At 42.5% G+C, this 20,130-nt stretch overlaps 1 protein-coding gene across 1 annotated transcript; it reads left to right on the plus strand.

Annotated features, from left to right (window-relative positions):
• The first annotated feature begins 16,817 nt into the window (after positions 1-16,817).
• On the plus strand, positions 16,818-18,650 carry lingo3a (leucine rich repeat and Ig domain containing 3a). Its single transcript, XM_028404153.1, has one exon. The coding sequence runs from the start codon at positions 16,818-16,820 to the stop codon at positions 18,648-18,650; it is 1,833 nt and encodes a 610-aa protein (XP_028259954.1).
• Positions 18,651-20,130: the final 1,480 nt, after the last annotated feature.

Consider the following 20,130-nt stretch of genomic DNA (forward strand, 5'->3'; position numbering starts at 1 on the left):
TTTGAAAAAATGTCAAAGCTTAGAACAAAACATCTCTCCCCAGTTGAGTTTCTGCATGGTTTGAAACCAGCAGATCTGCAGCTGTATATGTCCATGTGACAGATGGGTGTGATGAGATTGTGCTTAACAGCCTGTGCTTCCTCTTGCTCTCTGGCCTTCTTCCTCTCGTCTTATGTGGCTTAATATGGATTCGGTTTTGCCTGTCAGATGTGTTTGATCAGAAAAAGTCTTTCCTTTGAAAAGACACACTGTTTTCTGTCCAGTGCTGTACAGACGCTACACTCTTCTCATAGCTGGACCCCATCTGTGTACCATTTCTATATGTGGAGGCGGATTGCATGCTGCTTGCTGTGAAGTATTGTGTTATGTTTGACAGTATAGATCACAGTCTGTAGCTCTACAGTATGTGGCTATATATATAATATGTCTGCACACGCAGAGGCATCTGTGACTGTTTAATGTCCTCCTGTCACAGTCCCTCACTGACAGGTGTTCTCTCTGATCGGTGCTGTTTACCACACTTTGAGGTGAAGAGGACAAGCAGCTTCTGGGAAATCTTATAAATTTATTATGGGAGGATCAAAACTGTTGTACGCTGCTACTGCTTTACTCAATTATTCTTTTGCTTTTTTTTGTTTTTTTTTAGAAAAACATTGATCACAGAATCAGGGATCAGGCCGCCTGTGTGACAACCCTGCCCGCCCTCTGTCCTCTCTGTCCCTTATTGTATATATATGGTAACCCTCTTTCAAAGTGTTCCTTTGTACCCTCCCCAATGAAAAACCTCATCAGAACCACTTACAGTGGATCTCTCTGCTGTCTCAGAGCAAGCAGTGCAGTGTCTGCATGTCAAAGTAAACACTTTCAAAAGAGCCTGTGAATAATTTGTAACTGCGGTTGTGTCTGTTTGCATGGACGAGGCTTTTCCTTTTTCTTTTTTTTCCTTTTTTTGGTGCGGTGCAGTGTGTGCTTCATACTCTATCCAGCATGCTGTTTCATCCCAGAACATCCAATGCTGAGTTCCTGTGTGATGTTAGTACAGATCTATGTTTAATGCTCAGGCAGGGCCCAATTACGTGATACCCATGGCCGTACCTAGCCTACCCTTTGCATGTCTGATAAAAAAAAGGCCATAATGTTGTAATCCGCCTCAGACTTCATCGGTGAGATAACGGGGCTTGGTGATCCACTTTAAGGCCATGGATTGCTCATCTCTCCCCAGCTTGCATTGTGGACATTTTGTTTGTTTGCTAAGGGGTAAAGTCATTTGAGGTTTCTCTTTTACTTTACAGACCAAAAAATCTGAGATGACTCTGTCAAGAGCAGAAGGAGCATGAGTTACCCCTCCTCTTTGATGCCTCCTCATCCTTATTTTTCCATTTCTTCCTGCTGGAGGCCTTTAGGGAGAGCAGCTGAGTCACTCTCTCCTCCCTCTCTTCATCCTCAATCTGCTCTTGCTCCTCCTTCCTTCTGTTTTCTCTCACTAAAGCTTTCTTCATCACCGGAGCTGACAACCTGTGTCATTTGCAAAGGTTCATGGTTAACTCCCTGCAGAGCCTCACTTCTGAGCATGTATGTTTTTCACATTTATATGTGCATGTTTACGATTTCACTGTCAGCAGGCCTGTGCTCTATTAGGCACTCCTATTAGTCAGAGTTGTTACACGGACAGCAGCAGAAGCAGCAAACTTGGTGATGGGATCTCTCTTGAGTTGAGATTTACGCCAGAGAGATAAGAGAGTGTGGCTGTCAACCACCAAACCCATCTCTCTCTCTCTTTCCACAAGCACACACGCACACATACACAGAGTCCACGTTCCTCTGAAGTGCCGCACTTTTCGACAAATCCATTTCTAAGGCTCTCTTTCTTCCACAGCTCTGTCAGGATGTATAATCCCTCATCACCTTCCCTAAACCACCTCACATCTCTGCTTTCTCGTTTCATCTGTCAAGCCGTTAAAAAAACTCTATTTATAATTTTATTTTGCATACTCTGCTGGCTTTTGTGTCTAATAACTGGTTGGAGGCATTCCTGCTCCATTTTCTTTTCTTCCACCTCTTTTTGTTGACTCCTTTGTTTTTTTTTCTCTCACATGGTCAGCTCCTTCCTTTTAGCCTCCTCTTCCTCCTCTCTTCAAACACTTGACTTTCGTGCCTCTTCTTTTAACACGACACCCGTTGTTGCATTAGCTAATCTCTCAGAAGACGTGGCACAGATACAGAATCTACTACTTCATTTCAGAGCTACAAACGGGAGCTGCTTTCCAGACACCTCATTATTTAACCGACACAAAAAGGAAATGAGAAGGTGAATGAATAAATCTGTGATTTAACAAATGAATGATTATCTTCGCAGTCATATGAGGGAATGCAGAGGCCCAATGATGTGGAAGTTTGAAGATTAATCAACAATTAGCTGCTATGAGAGTCTCTGTGTCTTCGTGCCTTCAGACTAGAATCAGTGCCAGCCTTGTTGCTTGAGATCTTATAATTGCCTCCAAATTTTTCCTGTAATTAACACTCTTTGATAATTACAGCAAATCCCAGACCTCCCTTTCTCACATTATTAAGCTCAGCATGGCGGGAAGGACAAATGCACATGAATACAAGTTTGAGCAGGCATGTATGCAGTGTGTTAGCGAGATTTGATTTTTCACTTCTCTTTTCATGTATGTGAGTCTTTTCAGTGTTCATATCAGAGCTCGCTGTCGCTGTCTTGGCTGCAGTGAGATTAAAGCTGAGTGGAGGAGAGATGGGAAGTGGACCGGGCAGCGTGGCAGTTCCCAGCGGCACAGGATTAGAGGGTGGGACAGTGAAGTAGGCCATACAAACAGGCTCATCTGAAATATGGACAGCAGACCATAACATAGACAGAGCTGGATTGCCCAGAATATTTCATCAGCATGTCATTATGCTGTAATCCCAGGCCAGCCACTACGCTAGCTGCATGTGTGTCAGACAGGGATAATTACTGCTGAGGGACACTTGTGGATATTCCTATTTTCACCTTGATGCCAAATCACAAGACTGTATATGTCAGATGTGCCCTATTTTACCAGAAATTGCATTTTAGTATTCTATTCTATTCTTCTATAAAAAGGTTGCCAGTCAACTTTCTATTTTTTTGTGCTTTGCAGTCATTATAAAAATGCAAGGAAGACAGAAGGAGTGAGTCACAGAAGCCTATTGCTGGGTATAAATAATGGGCATAAAACTGGAGTCATATTTAAAAGCACATGGAAGAGAATAACAAACTCATGGAGAAGTTGTGCTTTCTTCCATCCGATGGTTGAAATTTAATGGCCCATTTACAGGAATGATACTGTATTTTTGTTTTGCCATTTAAATTAGGTGCCCAGTGAAACTATGGCAATATAGTAAATATGCAAATTGACTGAAAATGAAATTAGGATTGTGAAACAGATGTTAAGTATGAGCAGCTGGCATGAATCGTGATGACCCATTCCGATTAACAAGACTCACTACATTCTAAATAACAACACAGCATAGCTGATGCTTCTCTTCTCCCGAGAAGAACTTGATGAGTGCGTGCAGATTAGAGTCAGTGAAGAGAGAGGAAAAAGAGGAGTGAAGAAGAGGTCAGGAATGCCAGCCAGCATTATCTTACAGGGGAAGGGCTAAAAAAAAGCCTGGTTCACATTTCAAATGTCTGCTCTTGAAGGGCTTTAATGCTTCATTTTAGCTATTTCTGCCTCATGACTAACTGACACAAAATCTAATTAACATATCCGCATAGAGCTGACAAGGCACATGTTGCAGTGAGCTCTAACAAGTATTCTTGAGGAAACGTATGTCTCCACAATGGTCCTTCAGCTTTTACTCACATTACCCAAATAATATTTTATCGTTTTTATTTTTTGTAATTAACTAACACATTTGTTCTTCAGAGAGCTGCTTAGCGTAGCATTAAGATACAATACCCATTGATTTTAAAGTTCTGCAGCTGACAGTAAAACTTCTGGAAGTGTTCCACTGAAAAAATAAATGACAAAGTAACTGTTTTAACTCTTATTTTTTTCAGATATGTTGTTGAACTATTGTTGGACTATTCCTATTAAACCATAACACGCTTAGTAGATGATGTGGTTTTCCACATCCCACCTTCAAAAGTCCTCCTTCCTCCTCACTCTCCTCCTCAGCCTCAGGTCAGCTTGGTGTCATAACTTCAGGGGGCCAGTCTGTTGGCCAAAACCCCTGACAGCCAAAGTCACCTCCACAGTGTAAAGCACTATGTGTTGTCACTAGACAAGCTGTGCGCGCTTCAGCATGAGGACACTTCACTGAACTTGTTAACATGTGCCTTCAAGGTGAAGCCTCCTCTTACTCCACCTCGAATGTACCCTCTTAGGACTCAGTAATGTTTTGTCTTTCATAAGCTTGTTTAGAACTTTAGGAGTCACTTGATGTCTCTTTCGGTGAAGCAGAGCTGAGTGAGTGGGGTCTGTGATGCTGTCGTTGTGTCTCATCACCTGGTATTGCTGTCACTGTCTTCAGAAAATGTAGACATCAAGCAGCTAAAGGCTGTCTGCATCCTGCGTCCCATGAGTGAAGTACATTTTTAGCTGCAGCTATGTGCATGATTCAGATCGAATTTGAAGTATCATGAGTGAATCGATTTGTTGTCTAGGTTTTGTCACAGATGCAGCTCCTGTGACATTTCTCTGATGGTATTGGGATAATCTTGTTTGTCCTGCTGGGTTTTAAAGGACAAAAGTGGTGAGGTGACTGCGGTTTATATTCTGAAGAGATGCTGCACTCCTGGGCTTTTGGAGTTTTCTTTTTATCATTGCAGGTGCATGGTGACCAGCTACATAGCATACATAGCTCTAGCATTCTGTTTTTCTACAACAGACCAAAAGAAGAGCTGGATGATTATAAGAAACATCGCTCTAATGTTTAGCTTTAATGCTTCCAGTACAATGGAGGATCCTGCAGACATGCCTTGTGGCTTTGTTAATTAAATATACAGCACATAGTCATGTTCTGTGATGTTGAATTGCTTGGTTAACATCAGTGGGGAGCCCCAGCCAAGAGTTTTTTAGGGCCCTGATGTAACTCCTACTGGAGAAGCTCTGGTGTTGGAAACACGCACAAAGATCCAGTCCAGCAGTTCCTGCATCTGCGAAACAGCAAATGTTCTGTTGAGGCTTGTTTCCAACACACCACTGAGGTCTGGAAGTGATTCCTGGTTGCTGTTATGGGCTTTAGTGGTTATTCCTGTCTCCTCCATTTGGTTTGGCGAATGCCGTCTCAGGAGGAGCAGTTTGACACTGATGTGGACGAGTGGGTAAAGAGTTAAATAGCTCCAATTGGAAGAAAAGTGGCTATAAAAGTCTCAGTGAGTGATGCTTGGAAGCTGTCTAATTAGGCTTTTGACAGCTCCTGTTAGACTGACAGTGGCTCAGTCAGCTAATCTCCTCTTGAACATTGTGGACAGCTGTAGGATCTAAAATGATGTGAGCTCTGCAGCTATCTGCTCCGTCTGTCTCTCTGCTTATAACAAGTGCTGTTCTCACCTGGGACCTTCAGCAGCACAGAGGCTGATCTGCCTGATTCCATCAGTGCCTTTCAGAGATGTCTGTTCTTGGTTTATTACACAGACAGAACTTTCTCCACCTCACTGCTGCTGAGTGATGAATTATGAATAGATGTGAATCCAGCAGCACTGCTGGCCAGGCCTGAGGATTACTTTCAATTTGCACACTGCTCCCCCAGCTGACTCGCACTGCTACTCAGACTTCTTTCTCAAAGGACCTTGAGGTTAGTATTAGATTGCCACATGAAACTCTAACCCCACCAATCACTTGAAAAGTGTAAGAAATTAAGCTCTATAGATGCTCAATGCACTGTATATAGTTACACAATGAAGGCTTCTTCTCCTACATGACTGGCATTACATCTTAGATCTTTTTTTCACTTTCCATCTGGTAGGTAGGGGAAGCTGCAGTTCGTGTGTGACCCCTCTCAGATACTTGTTGACTCCTGATAACCGGCTGTAATTGGCCCAGTTGATGAGCAAGCGGCAGGCAGTGAAAGGAAAGTAGAAAGGACAGGGATCCTTGTAATGAAGCCATTGAGAAGGACATGGAGAGCCTGCGGGCTTCGAGATGGATTAGAGCAGGCTCCAGCAGATTTTGCCTTATGATGCATCCACAAAGGGCAAAGCAAGTGTTGGAGTCTGAATATAGAATGAGAGTTTGCATCATTTACAGTGATGTGCAGTGCTGCAGATCTCCCTCTCCTGTGCTCCAACTTGATCTTTTGCATTCAGTGATGTTGTAAACAGAAGAATCTTTCCAAAGGTCAGTGTCCCGAAGACACTAACCTTTTAATATACAGCTCACACACGTCCCTTTGCAGATTGAATGAATATTTGTCTGTGCATCTCTGTGCATTCATCCGTTTTCATGTGTAAACTGGGACACATAAATCTGTGTTTGTGTGTGTGATTATGTGCGGTGCAAATAACGATGAGCTTGTGATGTGTGTTACGCCGGCCTAACGTGCCCCCGTCTCTGCTTCTCCTCTCTGGAAGTGGCAGCGAGTGTGAGGGCGACGGAGAGAGCCGAGCCAACTGGCATGGAAAGAGCCGGGGTTGAAGTGATGGCTGGTGACACGGTGGACAGGCCAGCCAGGCAGGAAATAGATGCCAGCAGAGATACAGATCACACTCACCTCCACCTCTTCATGACTTTGTCTTTCGGGTCCTTGACTTTTTCTTCGCCATCTATCCAAGTACACACTGGAAAGTACTAACACACGGATAAAGAGCTTTTGTTGTGCTTTTAGGGGAGAGATGACTTCATGTTTAAAGCCTGCTGTGAACTCTCTAAGTTGTGAGTCATTCCAGCTTGTGAGAATGATTCCTATTACCCTTTGACCTAATGATGTATTCATGCATAGACAGAAAACTCTTCCCCGAGGGGTTATTTTGCTTGGGACTGTAGTCTGTGTTGAGATTTATGGCCTCTTTTCTTACTCTTTTTATGTGATAACTATGCTGCAATTACCCAGCACTTGTTTATTTTGCCGTAAGCAATGATGCCAGATGATGAATTGTCACAGTTTGTACAAATTTACAAGCATGGGGTCTGCTGTGTCTGAATTAATTGGTAAATAGGGAAAAACGGTGTATTATGTGTGTATTGTGCTCAGTGCTGTGCTGGCCCCAGCTCTCTTTTTCACCAGCCTAATGGAAATAGAGGGAGATTGTTATACAGTAATGGGCTAAACAGGTGCCATGCATACTGAACAATCACAAATGACAACCAAACATTTGCTCTGAAGCTATATAAAAAGTCACACAGTAATGGATGTTTCCAAGTCATTACATTTAGTATTTGATCAGGGAGCTTTCAAGGACATGAATCTCATAGTTAAATGGCCCCTGACGCCTTTAAACTGGATCGCCATTCTCTATTGACTTATAAGTAATTGTCAGACACAATCAGGGCAGTGACCCAAATTCCTTTTTTTTACATTTATAAAAACACATTCAAAAGATTTCAACAAGTACAGAAACATTTTTTTAGTTTGCTCACTGAGCACAGACAATCGGTCCAATCTCCCAGTTCCCCCAATTATGTCCTCCTCTTCCTGTTGGTCTGTCACTTCTCATCCCTGCTGAAGTTGTGTAAGTACCCTGGAAGGCTGCTTGAGGAGGAGGAGGAGGAGGAGGAGGGGGGGGGGGCTGCTTGTTGACTGACACAGTCTGATCATGTGGGCTTAAAGAGAGGATGGCCATTTAATAGGCTAGCTGCCAGCGGCAGCCTGTCCACATGGCAAGCTGGCTGATAAGACAGACGGGTGACCGACTGGTGCCGTCGTTCCTCTGTGACACCCATGTTGTTGTGTCTGTAAGTGAAGAAGAGCAGACCCACAAGGGATCCAGGCATCTTCATAGTGGCATTAATTTTAGTGCAATACTAACATGGCTGCCAAGAAGTGACAGAAATGTTTAACCTGACTGCTGTGTCAGTCAAGAATGGATTTGGAAAAACACCAAAGCTACTAATTCACCAAGTCTACACAAGCTACAGTGTCAAAATGACAAGCTTTGGTTGCAGCCACTTTGCATTTTTAAGCTAACCTAAACTAAGCATTTGCTTACTTTATGTTTACCGTTCATGTAAAAAGTGAATAAATAAGTAAATATCTGTTTAAAGAGATTTAGATAAGCTTTGTTCTCATAAGTACATAAATCTGTCTCTTGTTAACATGCAATGGGAAATTCAATGCTTTAACACCAAATGAGAGATTTGAATAATTAATGACTCTAATTTCATTTTTAATAATGATTAGTTTATTAACTGCTCATGAGGACAGAGGAAGTAGAGGATAAATAAGCCAGCTGCCCCTTTAATAGGCCTAAACAATTGGAGCACAGTAATGAATTAGTCACGCAATGTTACTAATAAAAGTGTGTTCGGTTTGTTTGTCGATAACACTGTTGATTGTTCTATAAACCTCGAAAGGTTTTACAGAGTGTGTGTTTGTACGTGACTGTGGGAAGACATTTCACCCTGCATTACAGTGACGGCCTGTGGCCCCTCGGAGAGTGGCATCGAACTTAATGTTCTTTGGAGCCACAGATGGCTTCGTGTTAACTCAAACTGACTGTGCTCGGAGGGCTCAGATCGTGTTTGTGCAGGAACCCCAATATTTGTTTTAACCTTCAGCTGTGAGCATGCTTCCATACAAACTGATAAAAAAGAAAAGCAGGTCAGACATCCATCCTCTCGCCCACACTGGATGAATTCATGAACAAAACGTACACAGAATGATTGCAGTAATTTATAGACGTCTTTGTGCATTGTAGGGTGATATCATAATTTTAGCGTTATGGAGTTGTTGCTTTATGTTCGGGGTATCCCTGCGTTTGCTGCAGCCATGTAAATCATATGCAATTAATGATCTCTCTCTTGTACTTCCCAGAATGGAAACATATCTCCTTCCTAACACATTAAGGTTGCTGTTATTCAAGAAATAATATCCTGTGTAATGAATCTGCCCTCCTGCACAACTGGTGAATGAAATACTGGGTATAACTTTCTGTTCTCCTAAGCGAACATAAAACCTGAACGAGGTTTATATCAGGATATCAGATGTTACAGATCTCATTAGGTCTTTCTCAGGCTGATAGCATAAATCCTTTTTTTTGAGGGCCTCATTCATACTGCATATTAAACTTATGTCTGAAGGCTGTGCAAGACAGTTGGCATTTTTTATTAAAATTTTTTAGATGTGAAGTCCACAAGAACGCACTGGATATAGTAGATAGGCTGATGTTTTTGTAAGAAGCCTGGATTTTACTCTATAGTTTGTCTACAAACCATGGAGGCATACTTGTTCTTTCTATACTCTTTTGATGGAGGCATCCAATACTTATTAAGATTAAGATTAAGAAACCTTTATTAGTCCCACAATGGGGAAATTGCATACTTGCACTGTATGTTGAAGTCTGAAGGATTTGACATAGATTTCCATGGGCTGGACTGACTGACACAGAATAATTTGATTAGGCATACAACCAATAAGAGAAATAAAGCCTGACATAGGCAGAGAGACAACCAGACTTCTATCAACAAAAGACATCCAAAACAGCGTACAGTGAAGTAAGGGGCTGTTAGCATGGAGAGCAGGAAGTCATCACAAAAAGCCTGCCACATTGGTGCGAAAGGGTTATGTATCGAGTGGAAATGTGTTTGTTCAGGAAGGGTTCCAGACCCATTTCAGTGTATAAGATATATATTATAAAAATGTTCATGGGCATGCATGCTGCAGGCTCAAATAAGCACATATTGTTTCAAAGACAACTGTGGGACCCCTTCACTGAGCCTCTGTTTGCATTTGGTGCACTTGGCTTTCCAGTGCATTCTTTGTTGTTGCTATAACAATTTGGTGGGTACATGGACATCTGCACAGAGCCTCATGTACTGCTGTAGTTTGAAGAATGCTTCTTTATCAGCAACGCCATATATAACTGTTTAGTATAGAAAAGAAGCCTACAAGGCCCCTCTCAACTTTCTAACAGGATTTTATATCACAATGTTTCATATATAATGCATATGAAAATTGTCCTCGTACTCCACATAAATTAATGTAATTAATTGCCTCATTAATAGCACTAATACTCACAGAGCCGTTTTGCAATTTGCATTACTCCTGTGTGTTATTTTATTTAAATTCAGCTGGCAGGCTGTTAGGAAATTATTTTTAGATCTTGTTTTGAGCCGAGATGTTGCATTAAAATTTAAAAAATAGCTGTCAGCTTTAAAATCACTTTAACTGACCATGTCCTTGTTAGCAGTGCTGCTGGTGGTGGTGGTGGTGGTCAGAGAGAATGTTTTTGTCTTTGGATGTGGCTTTTGCAGCTCCAGGTAAGGTCAAATTCTCCATGTCAGTGGGTCATGACCATGCAGCATAACGTCATCAATTATTTAGCTCCTGTTCGTAGAAGCCTTTACACTCATAAGCCCTGAAACAGTTCTTTCTTATTAAAGATTCATGGCACATGGCAAGACACATTCTTAATCACCCCTCTGTGTCCTTTGGTTTCACTGTTCAAGCTTTGCATAGGACAGAAATGCAATTTAAGAATCTCACTGTAATCCATTATTATAATGAGAACCCCATTTAAACTAGTGTTTCATATCAATCTGCATGCGGTGCTGAGGTGTAATGGAAATTTCCGACATTTCGGATCAGTTAGCTCTGGCAGTTTTATTATGCAGGGCCGAATGATAAAGTGACTTTAGATAAGCAGATTGTTTTCACAGACTGCCCCTTATCCATCTGTCACCTCAGTGGCCACAACTGCTGGAGGTGTTCCTGTGTGGTAAATACATGCAGCATACATGTATGTAAATATAGGCTTGTTCTTCTTCCTAATCTCATGAAAATCATAAATGCACATAACTCACATATGTATGCATATATAGCACAGGTGCTCCAGCAACCCTCAGCTTTTCCTCTATCGCCCAGCAACTGGGCGTCCTTGCCGATGGTGGGTGGTATGACCCTGCCAGTAACAACAATCCATCACTGTACTGCAAGGTAGAAGTTTCAGGGACATAAAGGGGAACAAGCAGCTCAGTCACTTTTATCCCTGGGCTCTTTTCTCCAACCAATAAGTGTGCATATTAATGGCCTGTATGTGTGTGTGTGTGTGTGTGTGTATATTTGTTCCTCAGACCATGCACTGCCATGGGCTCCAGGGTTTCCCTACACAGATTGATGGACTCTGACGATGGCTTCCCTCAGTGTACATGACTAATGTGTTTTCTCTCGGGGACACTTGAACACATACCACGCACACATATACACTCATGCACACGCACACAAAACCAGAGTTGTGCTTATGTAAAGTGTGATGAGTGGGCATGGTAGAAATCAGTGAGCCGTTTGAGGAGCTGTGTGCCTTTCTGGAGAGTGTTGGCTACACCTACACACTCTCCAACACGCTTCCTGCTCATTTGTCAGCTGTGTCCTACACCTGCAGCATGATTATTGGTCTGGCAGTCTAATCCTCCTCTGCTGCAGCTGATTCTGATTCAGACCCTTGCTATAGATAGATGGGTACATAGATAGATAAGCAGATATGGAAATTGGTGGACAGACAGATACATACGGCGATACTAAATCGACTTATAGACCCATGAACTGGTAGTGAATAAATAAGTAGATTCACATGTAAATCAGTTGGTAGATTGTTTTCCACAACAAGTCCCAATTTTCCATTACACACTTAAACACAGACACACACACACTTATCAGGCTTATCAGAGAAGCCATATTGGGTATGTTAATGGGGTGTGTGCGTGTTTAATGTGTGAGCTCCAGCTGAGCATGAGCCGTGTCCTCTGTCTGATCCCATCCTAATGTCCTCATGTTGAAACATGGGGAGACCTCACAATCTATTCTTTCGAATTGCCAAAAAGGACACTGTTAGCATAAGGCCCATTAGCTTAATTTGCTGTCTTTCAAGCCCTAATAGCTTCTGTTTAAACAAGATGAGGCTGGAGAGGAGGTGAGAATGTAGTAAAGGTTTTCATTGAGAATAAATGATGTATTTTTTTGTGCACAAAGAGGTGGTGAGAGGAGGGGTAGTGGAGCATCTTGCTGAGCCCCCTGTCACTGCAGATTCACAGCCCACTCCTCTGTCTAAATCTGGCTCTGTTGCTATATAACCTGCGTTTGGCTTTTTTAGTTTTAAAGCCATGCTTCTCCCCGTTGGGTATCTGCCATGTTTGGATGTTAATTGGGATGCAGTCAAAGAGCACATGCATTCCGGGTCACCTACTCTGCCATCTGTATTTTTGAGCCTCAGAAGTGAGGAGGACCCATGCTGACTGTAGCTAGAGAGGGGATACATGGCAAAGTGACAGTTGTTTACCATTTTTTCACATCACAACACTGAGTTTTGTAGCAGTATCAGCTAAAGGAAGTTAACTAGATAAAACCATGCTGACAAGCTAAATTGCAAAGCGCTTTAGGTATAAGCACTGTATAAATAAAGACCATTTCCCTTTGATGTGACAGATTACATTAATGAATTCTAAAATTGAGTTAAATGCCAAAAATTCCCAGCACAGGAATATCCTCTTGTCTCAAAGCAAAGTGTAATCAACTTCAGAACATGAAAAATGTGAAATACCAAAAAGGGTGCCACTTTAAACCAATCAGCACATCAGCAGCCTTTAACAGTTGTTTACTTACTTATGACATCAACAACCACTTCTCCGTCTTTTTAATGAATTTTTAATCACATAATATTCCCAGTCGCCTATCTCAGCCACTGACTGAAGACATTGTACGCTTGATACGATGCAAGGAAACAGTTCTGAATATTTTAATATGACTATTTTATGAGGCCGAGAATTTTAATATTCTGTGTTGCTTTGCTGCTGTTCTAGTTTCATCTACTCCCAGTACTAATTTCCGAGCATCAGTTCATAGTCAAAATCTGCTTTTATGTGGCTGTTGCATTAGAAGCATGCACTACATTAAGTCTTAAGTGTGATCAGCAAGATAAAGGTGAAGCCATCATCTCTCACTGTCATGGCTGCCCTGTTGGATTCTCCACAGGGACACGAAATGTTCACACATGCCATGTGTTGGCAGTATGTATACTACAATACATTTATACAGTGGCTGAATTAAAAATGTAAATAAAAAGAAATAATCTGTGATCTTTCCTGAAGAGCTAAAAAGCAAATGAGCAGCACCTGTGCAGCCAGGTGGCCGATGACCCAGACATTCAGGTGAGGTCAGGTGGCAAAGCCGCTGAGAATGTCTAGTGGACAGGTAACCTGCCATGAAAGATGGGAGTCTCAGAAGAGAGTGTGTTTGAAGCAGGGAGAGGAGGGGGAGATGGTGCAGCCATCACCATGACAACATTAAACACCTACAGTATTGTCCTTTCGCAGCGGAACCGAGCTTTGCGGTTTATATCAGAGCTGCATATTGATTCTGTCTGCAAGGCAGAGCCGGTGCAGTTCAATGTGAACATCTTCACAGATCAGTTTTTACATAACTGAACTTTACACTGGAAACCAACAACATATTTATCTGAAGATGGTATTTTAAAACCCACTACTAAATCTAAAACTGTTATAGTTGGTGTTACCGCTATCTGCTATTTGTCCCTCTGCTTTGGAAGTGCTTTGTTTCACCAGTACAGTACTGATCACGTTTTACCACTACACTGCCAATTTCTTTATCCAACTAGTGCAAATGAAACACGAGGATTGAGGGAAAGTGGTTGTCAGTCAATCTCCTGTCAGCAGAAACTGTTCCGCAGCACCTCTGCTCTGCCCTGTGTCACCTGCAGCAGCTGAAGGTCAGCGGAAAAGAGTGCTGATGGACTCCTGCTGTGTAATCGGAGGTGTGACACTGCCTGGTTATTTTTGACTGCAGCTTACTACCAGGTAACAGTAGTCTCTTGGGCAGCAGCTTTGTGTGTGTGTGTATAAAGGGTGGGATCATGCTCTATACAGTGGTGTGCACACTGCTCCATCCGCCTGCTGTTGACCCATGGCGCATTCTCTGGCTGGAGCCTCTGGGCTTATTACTGAGTGACTGCTACCAGATATGGGTTTACAAACCAGGCCATGTGACTGACAGAGAAATTGGAGACATTTTTAAAAAAGGCCTGGGAGCAGGGGGTCTGTGTAGGGAGGAAGTTTGGGGTTATTGCTCTTTCAGTCACTGCCCACCAGCTGTTTATGGAGGAAGAATGTGCAGAAGCAGGTGAGTTGTTACTGTGTTTGTCAAAGGCTGCATGCCCCAAAATCAACATGCATGTCAAAGTGACCGGTGCTGGAAATCAGAAAATCCAATTTTCTAGTTCAAATGAACATCAGGTGTTATCAGTGCATCCATTAACGTAGTGCCTACTCATAATGGAAAACACTAAATAATAGAATCTGTCAATTTCAGAGTAATACTTTAGACACCTGGCAGCTATGGGGAAACGGAAAACCCTATTGGAATGAAGTTGATTCAATATTATGGAAAGATAAATATTTTATCAAGGAGCCTGGAAAATATATTCACATCACGTAACTGGAAATTAGCAACCATACATCATTGAAGAGAAAAGCATGATCATCACTTAAGCGCCTATATGCATAAGGATCCGTTTGCAACATCAGCAAATGCAATGCAAATGATCTGGTTTCTTGTAAGTATAAAAATGGAATCAGAAAAAGCCTGCAGTGATTGCTAGTCTACATGCAAAGCTATAATCACATTAGCACAGTTTCACAATGAGGTATTGTTTCCAATTTATAGCCAGAAGCAGGAGCTGGACCATTTAGCGAAGAAAACTGATTTACATTATGATACCAGTGAGCAGTGCTGTGGTATAAAAGTGCATTATTTATCTGTGAGCTTTGTGAATATCTGCTCCACAAGGTTATTAAATACATTTTGACAATTTCTTGCAACAAACAGATGTTTTTCCAGAGACTGCTAAGGTTAAAATTTGTCATTGCCTTCAAGACCATGAAGCCTGAGCCAGAATCCCGGTTGCCCGTGGCTGCAGGAGTAGCTCTTTCTTTGGTGTCATCTGAGTCTAGAGTGACACTAAATTCTGTGGGTCGACTGCAAAAAGCTGTTTGTCAGGATGCTATGTCTGGCACATGTGTGGGTATGTGTGTAGGGGGAGGGGTGGGGGTGGTGTTGGCATCACTTTCTACCACAGCGTCTAAGTTGTTACAACTAATGGCTTCTCAAACGTCTTGAACGTGCACATTCTGTGTCATAAAGTGATGTGTTTTAAACGGCGCTCTGCTCATTTTATCGTCGCATGCTGTCGACAGCTCAGCTCACATTCTCAGATAGTTCATTTTATTCAGTGGCAGGTTGGCTAATGGGAATACTCAGCTGTGAGCCAGGGTGAATTGTAAATTAGAACGTGTGTAGAGGTGAGGGACATTAAACAAATTATTAAATCATCTGTAATATTAGCAAGGGAAAATATCAGTTGAACCTGAATCGGAATGCCAGAACACCTCCTCTGTGCGGTGGTTTGTGTGAGTGTTTCTGTTTAAATATGTATATTGGTAAAGAAAGACATTATATACATGGGCTGCAGGAGATTTTTATAATTTGTAGTTATGGAAATGAATTTAAAGTGAGTATTAAAATCCAGTTACATCCTTAAAAATCAAAAGATAGCGGGTTTTCACTATTCACTTTAGAATTTAAAAGTATTTGCTGCTTTAAACTATTGAGCCTAATTGCCTACTGCATTATGTATTTGTCATGAAATACACTTCTTGTAAAAGAGCTGGCCAATGACACAGTTTCTCATGATGCAAGTCATGACCGGAGTGAACATATACTGCATGTAAGTCAGAGGAGCTCTGGCTTTATATTAACTTTAAACAGACTCTGCTTCACTTGCAATTACTATAATAATTAATGGAGTATGCTTTCCAGACTTACTTTGGTAAGCACACAGAGAGGCACTGGGTGGGAGTTGTGCGTGTACTGTACTGTATGTCCGTGTGTGTCATATGAAACCCTGTGGCAGGTCATGCTATGCAAGCTCCTCTCATGATAAGCCTCATGCCACTGAGACTCATGCAGATGATGCAATGGACTGAGTTATTGTGATGCACTGAGTCGTGGCCTTCTGTCACAGTGACTGACCTTGTCAGCTATTCACTCAAAGGCACTAGTGGTTGGGTATAGCGTGCTATAGGTCTGTTGGCTGCTCTGCCTGCTGGTGTTTTCTTTATAGCGCATTTAGCCACTTAGAGGGCTTTTATTCAGGTAAAGCCCTCTGTTGTTTTTAATGCATTTTAAGATATCTCACATGAGATCCTATGAATACAATGTATTCTCAATGTCCCTGTTTTCATTTCAATGCATGAGCTAGAGAGCAACTCAACCAGCAGATATAAAACCTACTCATAGCTATTAGAGGATCTTTTTGTGTAATGGCATATGGTTTAAAACCTGACAGCTTGCAAGGCACCGTCGACCATTGTAAACTGAACTGCTTCAGCGGAATGTAGACCCAGTCCTTTGAGGATTATCTTGGAGCTCCAGCTTTAATTTCACTGCTGTATCGGGTCAATTAGAGTTTATAATTGTAACTCTGCTCATTTAGAGTGTTTGATCATTACTATTTAAGGGAAATTGAGTTTAATTAATTTGTCTCACTGTCTTGTCTTTTTGTCCCCCACCCTCCTTCTTTCCTTTTCCTTATCCATCCTTTTCTTTCCTCAGGTTTACGACCCAGTGATCCAACCCCAGAGACGGAGGAAGAGAAGGAGAGGACAGCCATGGGGACAAGTCTGGGCCAGGATGTAGGTTGGCTCCTTCCTTTCCTGTTTCTGCTGCTTATGATCACAGTGTCACCCACCCAAAGTCAAGGATGTCCGCAGCGCTGCGACTGCATTGCCAAGCTCAAGACAGTGTCCTGTTATGGCAAACGTCTGTCTGCACTGCCGGATGGAATCCCACAGGACACCAAGATCCTTGACCTGAGTGGGAATAAACTGCGCTGGGTAGAGCATGGCGACCTGCTTCCATATCCTCGTCTTGAAAAGCTGGACCTCAGTGAGAACATGATCAGTGTCCTGGAACCAAATGCTTTTTCTAGTCTGCAGAACCTGCAGTCGCTTTCACTGAGGGGAAACCAACTGAAGCTGGTCCCAATGGGGGCTTTCTCTGGCCTCTCTAATCTAACGTTACTGGACCTTAGTGGAAATAAGATTGTAATTCTTTTGGACTTTACTTTCCAAGACCTGAAAAGTCTAAAGAACTTAGAAGTTGGAGACAATGATCTGGTTTATATCTCCAATAAGGCCTTTCTGGGTTTAGTGGGACTGAGAGAGTTGACCATTGAGCGGTGCAACCTGACTTCAGTGTCCAGTCAGTCCTTGTCTTACCTGCATAACCTGGTGACTCTGCGGCTCCGCTACCTCAGTATCTCTGCCTTAGAGGACCAGAACTTCCGGAAGCTAGGAAACCTAAGGGGCCTGGAGATTGATCATTGGCCCTTTTTGGAGTACATCTCCCCTCACAGCCTGCAGGGTCTCAACTTGTCTTGGCTGTCTATTACACACACCAACATCACCTCTGTGCCCACCTCTGCTCTGCGCAGTCTGGCTCATCTCACCAGCCTCAACCTCTCTTATAACCCCATCTCTGTGTTGGAGTCCTGGGCGCTGCGAGATCTTGTCAGGCTGAAGGAGCTTCATCTAGTCAACACTAACCTGGCAGTAGTGCAGCCATATGCGCTCGGTGGTCTGAGACAAATCTGCCTTCTCAACCTGTCCAGTAACAGCTTGGTGACCCTGGAAGAAGGAGCCTTTCAGTCTGTCAACACTCTGGAGACTCTGCGTTTGGATGCAAACCCTCTAGCCTGCGACTGCCGCTTGCTCTGGATCCTTCAACGTCGAAAGACCCTCAATTTTGACGGCGCTCCCCCCATGTGTATGACACCTGTGGAGGTGCAAGGACGGGCCCTCAATGCTTTCTCTGACTCAGCTCTCTTTGACCACTTTACTTGCCAGAAGCCCAAAATTCGCAACAGGAAGCTGCAGCAGATATCAGCACGTGAGGGGCAGGTAGTGTCATTTATTTGCAGAGCAGAAGGTGAGCCAACACCGGTGATATTCTGGATTTCTCCTCAGCGCCGCCGCATCACAACAAAGAGCAATGGACGTCTAACTGTTTTACCAGAAGGCACATTAGAAATACGATATGCTCAGGTAACAGACAGTGGAACTTACATCTGCATTGCCAGCAATGCTGGTGGAAACGACACCTATTTTGCCACACTTACAGTAAGCGGGCTGCCTCTAGATGCAGCTCTCATGGCCAACCGTACCTACTATGCTGGAGATCTAAATGACACAAATCTTAATGACACCCGAGTCTTCTTAAAGTTTACTCTGGACCTCAAGACCATCCTCATTTCTACAGCTATGGGCTGTATCATGTTTCTGGGTGTAGTCCTATTCTGTTTCATTCTGCTTTTCGTGTGGAGTCGAGGGAGAGGACAGCACAAAAACAATTTCTCAGTAGAGTATTCTTTCAGAAAAGTAGATGGACCTGCAGCCAGTGGAGGGCAAGGTGGAGCACGCAAATTCAACATGAAAATGATTTGATTGTTTAGATCTCCTTTCTTTTGTAGGATTATTTCCTTGACACTGTTTACAAGCAGTCACACACTATGACATAAAGGGACAATATGGACATTACAATGGACTGTCATGCTTTAAAACGTTAATTTATAGGACATTTTATTAAAAAAACAATGTTTGTGAGCCTTTGATATATTTCTACTGCTCTTTATTGTGTCTGTTGACATTGTTGTGCATATGAAATCTGGATTTATGTCTGTTAGAGACTGTTAAAAGACCAAACAACAAAAAGCACTCAGAGTCCCAACAGTCTTTAACCTCAACTCCACTCTTGCCAACTCTTCCATGCTTCTCCACGAGGAACTCCGTCTTCTTCATCTTTAAAGGACTTCACCTGTCAGCCCCACCTGAGGTAATTCAAGTGCTCCAAACTGATGAATACATAATAACAGGGTGGTGCTCATGAATGCCAAGGACTTGCCAATCTGTATTTGGATACTTCCAGCTATATACTGCATATTTAGACTCATTTACAGTCAGCACTTGAGAGCACCGCTGTGACATAAATACACAGAGGCTCTGCTGGAAGGCAATTTGCTGATGGTGGGTTTGTACAGAATAGATTACACTCCAAGACTACACTCTGCAACACTGCCAATTTGACCATAAAGCACCATTTAGTATCACTGTCAGTCCAGTGACGTGGGATTCTAAGCTACAACGGGACCTAATGATGTGCACATTTGCTAGTTTAGATTTTCCACTGTTGTTCAGTAATATTGTACATGAATCTCTTGAACTAAGAATACGGTGTGTGAAAAAATGAATGCATGTACAGAGCTGGCTTCTTACTTTGGATAACTTGAAGTATTTGTAAATGGAACATTTGTTTGGGGTGCATTCATCCTGAACGTTGTATAGGTAGGTTATAAACTGTAATAATTACTGTATAATACATTTTGTAAATCTTTGTGGTTGTTTATAGTACTGTTGAGTGATTATCAGATTTTACTGTCCCACTGTAATTAAACTCTTAAAGTCTTTTTTATCACTGTCATCACATAAACATGATACTGAAGCATCTGCTGCACCCTCAGCTTACACAACAACACATGAAGGACATTTACATCAAGTTTCAGTTCAACCTGCCTATTTCTGGCCGTGTTCGTGACAGTGGGGGCTGGGCTGACAAGTGGGTGAAGGAGTTAAGTGGTTTCTCATCAGCACTTCAGTATGTTTGAGACGTGCGGGGAAGAAGCTAATGTGATAAAGACCTTGCACACAGGTCACAATGAAACTGAGTCAGAGCAGAGTTAAGATATTCCAGGAGGAATTTAGCAGTGCACAGGAAATGGCCGCTTACTTTAAACAGCAGGAGGCGTAAGATGGATGTACGTGTTTCAGGGGGCAGATTTCAATAAGCAGCCATAAGATGTCAACATTTAATATGGGTTCAAGGCAGTGATGAAAACATGAACTGCTCTTATACTCTTCTAACCTCCAG

Source organism: Parambassis ranga, chromosome 4 (assembly GCF_900634625.1).
Source record: "Parambassis ranga chromosome 4, fParRan2.1, whole genome shotgun sequence".
In the NCBI taxonomy this organism is placed as follows: Eukaryota; Metazoa; Chordata; class Actinopteri; family Ambassidae; genus Parambassis; species Parambassis ranga.